Here is a 7,661-nt window from a genome sequence, read left to right as displayed (position 1 = left end):
TCCACCCGCATGTTTTGCATCCCTCTTGCTCAACGCCTGTTCATCTGTCTCACCCCCCCCCCTTCCTCCTCACTTCCCCTTATTTTCAGGCTCAGCACGATGCTTTGCGTGGCGGGGGGTAGATTAAACAGGGCTAGGTCCCCGCCGCCCCGCCGCGCCCCGCCACGCTACAAAAGCACCCCGCCGATAGAATTTGCGCGCAGGACCCCACGCGCTCGCGCCTACACGCGGGACGCTCATGTGGTCTGGGCTCAACGGGCAGTGATGGACACTCCCGCATTGAATATACCTTTTCGCCCAGGTCCATAACGCGTGATTAAATCCGTAGGAGATTGCATTCGTTTATGTGACCGTGAGGTACATTAAAACTTGTATTATTTCCACCATGAACTGTGCACCATTGTAACAGAAGTTCTGGTACGCACCGATTTTGCCGTACCTTTCCTTCATTTTGTTCGGAACGGAAAATAATACGCAACAGAATGGTACTGAAAACGTATTTTTTGAAAAGGAAATAATGTATCATAACGTCTTAAATTTCGTTTCTTACGGCACCATCGGATTCCCCGTACAATGTACGATCAAAACGGCCGAGAGAATAGCATTCATCAAAAATCATCGCAAAACTGAAAGACACGCGGCGTCGTCCGTTTACGGGAGGCAAAGTGACGAGGAGTTTTCGGTGGCAGTGTACTTTAGCAGAGGCAAAGGACAAAGTCATCTAGGTACAAGTCACGCAGTATTGTTTCCTCCTTCTCCGCTGACGTTTAAGTCTACGTGTGTCCTTCTTGACCAGCCCTTGTTCGTAAGGATGCAATGGGCCCCCCCTCCCTCCCCCCACTCTTTTTTTCAGCAACGGGGGGTGTAGGCGGGGAGTGCCTGGCCTGTTCTAACGTGCGGCGGCGACGGCGGCGTCCTGAGGCAGACAAATGGCTTAGCAGTCGGCGAGAGGATTGGGGGAGAGGAGGAGGGGGGAGTCTGACGTCACTGCCGGAGCCCGGCCCGGGCCTGGCGCTGGCGCCCGCACAGCAGCATACACATTCCGGGCTGGACGCGCGGCCCTCCGCGGGATGCTGCCGCTGCCGAGTCTGCTGCTGGCTGGCTGGCCTGGACCAGCGGGCCCAACCAACCCTCCGCGCGCCTCGGGCTCCACGGCTCCGGGCCGGCCCGACGACGAAATGGCCAAGGACCGTAAAATGTAGCGGCGGCGGCAGCAGCAGCAGCTCTGGTGTAGGCTAGCTGGCCGGAGGTCCGCCCGCGGCCATTCTGCGCGCGACGGCGAGGCACAGCTCCAGCGTCCTTCCACCTCCCCTCCCCCTCCCTCCCTCCCTCGCGGGCTGCAAACTAGTTTGTTATCGCCCCGCTCGCACGCTACGCGACGCCACGCCCGGGCTTTCGAATGAATTGATTGTTTTCATGCTCCCTGGGCGGCGCGTCACTGCAGGGAGGGGGCGGGTGAGAGGGAGGGAAAGCGAGAGAGAGAGAGAGATAGAGAGACACGCTCTCCGCGGCAATTTTGGCAAACGGGTGCGTGGGCGTATCTGCCTATATGTGTATGCGGCGGCCCGTGTTTGCTCGTCCACTTGCTGGTGTCGGAAGCGTTGTCATGGCGCCGAGTGCGCCGCTCCAAACCTCTGCCCGCACGACCGTGTCGTTCTGTATTGATTGGTGTACGTACACGCTAAGTGCGCGCTGGTTTGGTTCTTCGGCATTGCGCTCCCCCGCGTGCCCTGGCGCGCGCCCTCTGTTTGCCCGCCCCGAGCCCCGCTGCTCGCGCGCTGTCGTTCGTACACGTATGACGCGGGTAAGGGCGATGTACCGTGGGTCGCCCTTCTCAGGGGAATTCTCTGCGCTGCTGCAAACGCAATACGAAAAATTTCATGTATCTCTCTCTCTCTCGCTCCCGCTCTCTCGCTCTCACTCTCTCGCTCTCACTCTCTCGCTCTCTCACTCTCTCGCTCTCTCACTCTCTCACTCTCTCACTCTTTCACTCTTTCACTCTCTCACTCTCTCGCTCTCTCACCTCTCACTCTCTCTCACTCTCTCACTCTTTCGCTCTCTCACTCTCTCGCTCTCTCACTCTCTCGCTCTCTCACTCTCTCGCTCTCTCACTCTCTCACTCTCTCACTCTTTCACTCTTTCACTCTCTCACTCTCTCGCTCTCTCACTCTCTCACTCTCTCTCACTCTCTCACTCTTTCGCTCTCTCACTCTCTCGCTCTCTCACTCTCTCACTCTCTCACTCTCTCACTCTCTCGCTCTCTCGCTCTCTCACTCTCACTAACTCTCTCCCTCCCTCTCTCCCTTCTTCCTTCCGTCCGTCCCTCCCTCTCTCCCTATCTACCTCCCTCCCTCTCTCTCTCCCTCTCTCCCTCCCTCCCTCCCTCTCTTCCTCTCTACCTCCCTCCCTCTCTCTCTTCCTCTCTACCTCCCTCCCTCTCTCTCTTCCTTTCTACCTCCCTCCCTCTCTCTCTTCCTCTCTACCTCCCTCCCTCTCACTCTCTCTCGTTCGCTTGCTCTCTGCTGCGTATTTCATTTCCATCTGCCTGCTCCCCCGTGCTGCTCGCCCCGGTGGTGTGAACCAACCCTTTTCGAGGGGCCAGGAGGTCATTCCTCTGCGCCACTCCTCCCTCCGCCCCCTTCCCCGATCCTCCGGTCGGCTCGTCGCGTGCGCTCTTGATAAAAAAAAAATCGTTTTTTTTTCCTTTCTTTATACTCCGTGGTCGAGGATTGTAGGGCAAGCTGTCATGTGATGTCTGAGTGAAGCGAGCGCGGTTTGGGGGGTGATTTAGCCGTTTGCTCGCCACCCAGATCCTCTCGACACTGAGCGCCCCGCGTGTGAACGGGTTCGAGAGGAGGATCGAGGAGGATGCTACAGGAGGAGAACTGTATCGGGCGTCTGTCTCTCTTTGTTTTGCACCCCGATGCGTGGGCTCTCACGGAATATTGAGCTGGGCGTGTTGCATTCAATCTCAAAGAGAAGCGGCAAAGAGATACTGGGTGGCCCGCACCCACGCAGACCCAGCACAGGATATGTCGTAGTTATACTGTACGGCATGCGGCCGAGCGGGCGGGCTTATCTACTGTCTCCCCCCCCCCCTCTCTCTCTCTCTCTCTCTCTGTTTTGTAGGCTGGAAACTACTATGTTGGGGTATCGTAGCTTAAGCATACTGTACCGCTTGTGTATTGTGAGTGTAGGCGGTTGCACAACTCGCCCGCCATATAAGCGCATGCCAGGTACAGTATAGCCAATCACTACAAAATCTACATCATTTTTAAAAGAAATCGATCAGCTGAAACGCAATTTAGCGAACGTCGTACACTTGTAGGTGTGTGAATGTCCTTTCGTACACTTAATGGGTAAAGGTGTGATTACCCTTTCGTACACTTGAGGGGTAAAGGTTTGAATTTTCTTTGGAATTGACACTCTTGTACCTACCTCCATGTGTACGAATGGCGTTCACACACCTGCAAGTGCGTGCGACATTCACACACTTGAGTTTCCGGTGCGTAAATTCGTTTGCGAGAGTACCTCACCTCCCGCGTAACTATTTTATTTTACCGCACGCGTGCGGATTCCACCAAGTACTATAAATTTGGCCGGCGTTGAAGGTCGTGGCACCCATTACGGCTTGCGCTACTATGGCCTGATTGCAGGAGTTGCTCTCTCTGCGTGTGTGCGTGTGTGTGTGTTTCACCTGCGCCTGGTGGTTTGTGGTGGTGTGGTGCGGTGTGGTGTTTTGCGTGCCCCGCTGATGATGAACAAACGCTTGTTGCAGGCACGCCCCGTTCGCGAGCGCCCCCAGCGACCCCCCGAGCGCCATTCTGCGCCGGGTGAGCGAGGACCTGGACATGGATAGCGGCAACTGGCTCTCCGTGTCGGAGCCGGCCAAGGTGAGTAGTCGTCGGGTGAGGGGGTGATTGGCGGGCTTGTCGACGAGCGTCGTTTTAAATTCACGTCTATAGCTGAGGATATTTTGTGTGTGTGTGTGTGTGTGTATGTGTTGGAAGAGAAGAGCTGCTGAAATGGGCCTTCACGCTTGGGGCGACGGCCTCGGGCACGACGGCATGGGAATGGGAAATCTTCCCCCTGTGCTTTCTCCTTCCTCCACCCCTCTCCCTATACCTCTCAGCTAGCGGCTTTATCCCTATTTATTTTTGTCGTATCGAAGCTTTGCCGATCCGACCTCACTGATCGTATAGCGTTGGCGCGCCTGTCTTTTTGTGCGGGCGCGCCGTTTAAAGACACCCCCGCTCCCTCGCGCCACTCCCCACTTGATAGCTTTCCCTTTTTCTTTAAAAAAAAAAAACGGTCGAGTTTCCCTCCTCTTTCTTCTTGTTTCTATTCTTTTTACTTTTCTTTACGTTTCGTGTCCCCGGACCTAGTTTAGATAGTCGCCCGACGCGCGCCGGCGGCAAAGCTCTCCGTCCTGCTTCTGGTGACCTTGGAGGGGAAGACGGAATGCCTGTCGAGTTTAGTTGGGTTTCGTTAGTTTGTGGTCCTCAGAAATAAATGGCATTGTTCTTCCTCGGACAACGGCACAGCCACAGCCGCCGCTGCTCTCCTTTTGTGGACTTAGCTCCATAGGGTTGTAATATTGTGTTCCAGGAAACCCGTTGAAGACTGGTTAATTAATACAATTCTTTTTTCGCGCCATTGACGCCATGCCACCGCTTTACTCTTTTCAATCAACTATTTTGATTTCATATTACGATTTAAAATTACTGATGCAAATTCTGAACTAACCGCCTGAGTCTAGTGTGTGTGTTTTTTTCTCTGTGGCGGGAAAGCGTTTGGCGTCGCGTCATCCACGACCGAGAGTTGAAAAGCTTTTGTTTTCCTGTTTCAGGACCTGGTGCGAGTGATGTTGCACGTGGACCCCAACCGCAGGCCCACCGCCGAGCAGGTCTTGAACCACCCGTGGCTGCAGCAGCGGCACCTGCTCCCACACGTGCGCCTCAGCATGCAGGAGGCCGCTGACATCAAGGTGAGCGCGGGAGAAACAAACCCAATGAAATTCAGGAATCTTCTTTCTTTTAAAATTGACAGTGTTTTTCTCGTCGAGTTGGGCGCACGTTGCGTTGTCCCTGCCGCCTCGTCCCACAGCTCATCCCCCTTCTCAAGCTCTCTCTCTCTCTCTCTCTCTCTCTCTCTCTCTCTCTCTCTCTCTCTCTCTTTCTCTTTCTCTTTCTCTTTCTCTTTCTTTCTCTCTCACTACCCCCTCCTTGCACTCGTCCGCCCCTATTGCCTTGCTGTGGTGTGCGTTGTCGGCTCTGGGAGGAAATGAAGTGCCGTCTTCTTAATTCTGTTTTATCTCATTTTGTGCCCTTTTTTCTGACCCAGGGCGCTGTTGCCGCGACGTACAAAGCGATGAGCCAGTCTCCCCGCGCCCCCAACCTCGGCCCTGTGGTCATGTCCGACTTGGCGAGGCGGAGGCGAAAGTCTCGCCCCACGTCGGCTACAGACGTCTGATGAGGCTCGCCGTAAAGATGGACTTTATCTCTTTTTTTCGAATTTATTTTTCCTTATAATTGTTTATTCTTACGAACAAGTTTTCTAATGTGATATGAGAGGAGTGTCTGTGGACAGGCCTCTTTGACAATATTGTTCCTCCGTATGTGCCCCTTTCCCCCTCCTATCTTTATGATTTTCACCTGCACCTATTATATTTTCACCGTAGTTCGCCATCATCTGGTTTTAAACGTTTGCCCTTTTCCTCTTGTATTTTAATATCGTCGCAATCGATCGTTCTGTAAAGTGGCTAAGGTAAGACGGCGGTGAAAAAATCAATTGTTAGCGGCTTTCGAGTTCTTCTTGTGTCAATTTCAATCTTATAGCTTTAAAACTAGATTGTAAAAACTTTCAGTAATTCGGCAAATAAGCTTTAAATAAAATACATATATTATTTTGTACACCTGTATTTTACAATCCTTACACTTTTATTGTACGGCGAGTTCTTCATTACTTCCTGCTTGTGTAAATTTCTCTGCTTGTAGGGGTTGTTCTTCCTCAACCTGCACTGTGTTATGTGGCGTGAGATCAATGTTATTTATTAACTATCTTTGAAAAACCGTTAATAAACTATTGAAAGTCAAGTATTTCTGATGTATTTTTATTGTAGTCTTGTACAGGTTTGTTGCTTGAAACATTCCCTTACATTCCTTAATCGTGTTTATTTGTAGCACAACTTTATCTTGAACTAAACTTCTAGCATTTGTACCTGAGGACAAAATATTGATGGCAGGAAACAGCTGCTGAAAGAGTTTTGTATGTTTTATGGTAATTTCTGTGATTATTTATTGATTAGCACACTGAGTGAAAACGTCTGTTAATATTGTGAATTCCCTCTAAGCATAGACTATAAGTTCCTCGATTACAATTTGATGTTAATATACCTATGAGTGTTTTAGACGATTACAAACAGTCACTATTATAAATTATAACCTTGTTTCATAATTGTGATATGTTTGGTGTGTGCAAGTGTTTTACATTTAAAGACCACCTTTATGTGTGGTAAACAATTATGTATTATGGAAATTGTGTTAATTTCCCAAAATTTGACTGCAACAACATTGAAGACTACTTAATTTATGCGTTTGGCTTCTGGTTTTTAATGTCATTTCTTCCTAAGAAAGTCTTCTATCCGGTAGATTGATTGATTTTCTTACTTCATGTTACACTTTTAGTTTTAATGAACTGTCTGCTTACACTTATGTAGGTAGTTGTACCTATATATGCCTACAATCACGATGTAGAGTCTCTACACCGTGCCTACAAGTCAACATGTGATTGCGTGAGAGAGCATAAGCAAGAACATGAACACGACTAACTGTTGTAATCTTCTCTTAATTTTTTTGTTCCTTTGCCCCCGTTATGAGTCAATTTGTTATGAGTTATTTAATAAAATATAACACCTCATCTTCCTTGTTCTCATTTGCTTTCCGTCGTTCCCATCATCGTTTAGAAACAACCCCCATGGTAAATGACGTATTTGCAATTGCGTGCGGATTCTGGCCTCCACGTGGCTGTCCGCCCCGCAAGCCTTAAAAGGGCCTTACGGCCTTTCCCTTTTTGTGTCGGGGGAGGTGATGGCCTGGTGGCCAATCACCCCCTCCCCTTGGCCTCCTCTGTGCGGAGCCGTGCGGAGCTGCCCACGCCTTCCCGTCTGCGCCTACGGCAGCCTGCGGGCGTCGCTGCGGGAGCGACAGAGAGAGCGGGACCCCTGTTTTGGACGCGACCCCAGACCGCCAAGGCGCGCCCGGGCGGGCGGGGCGGGGCCGGGCGGGGCGCGGCCTGGCAGGCTCCTCACGTGCCGAACACAGGACCTAACTCGCGCAGGGAGAGACTCGATCAGCCCCGCAGAGGTAGGGGGGTCCAGCCCGTCACGCATAGCAGAAGGGTAACTTCGGGCGGAGTTGGTGCAGCAGCAGCAGCGGCGGCGGCACGGGGGCGAAGGGGAGTGTTTCGAGGAGCAGGGGTCGAGGAGCAGGCGAGGATATTTTCAAGCTTTACCACTTCATCCACGACCTCCGAGCTACCCCGCCTAGTCTTCAAGACTGACGCAAGCGGTCGAGTCCCCCCCCCCCCCTCCTCCCTCTTTTTTTTGTAGCCTCGGCAGAAGCGCCCCCGCAAACTTTTACTGCGGCAAATAAACTTCAAAG

The 7,661-nt window shown here is 51.9% G+C and overlaps 1 protein-coding gene across 1 annotated transcript in view; it reads left to right on the top strand.

Moving 5' to 3' along the window:
* The window catches only part of LOC113203352 (ribosomal protein S6 kinase 2 beta), a gene marked incomplete at its 5' end in the record, with an annotated part of 64,832 nt that extends 57,914 nt beyond the window's left edge, over positions 1 to 6,918 (top strand). The window contains 3 exon segments of the mRNA XM_052270466.1: positions 3,779 to 3,893; positions 4,850 to 4,987; positions 5,344 to 6,918. Of these exon segments, the coding sequence (XP_052126426.1) occupies positions 3,779 to 3,893; positions 4,850 to 4,987; positions 5,344 to 5,472 (382 nt within the window).
* Between the last annotated feature and the right edge of the window lie 743 nt (positions 6,919 to 7,661).

Source organism: Frankliniella occidentalis, unplaced genomic scaffold (genome assembly GCF_000697945.3).
Source record: "Frankliniella occidentalis isolate FOCC.00 unplaced genomic scaffold, Focc_3.1 Scaffold124, whole genome shotgun sequence".
In the NCBI taxonomy this organism is placed as follows: domain Eukaryota; kingdom Metazoa; phylum Arthropoda; class Insecta; order Thysanoptera; family Thripidae; genus Frankliniella; species Frankliniella occidentalis.
The sequence above is the reverse complement of the archived record's forward strand: the minus strand, read 5'-3'. Positions and strand labels throughout refer to the sequence as shown.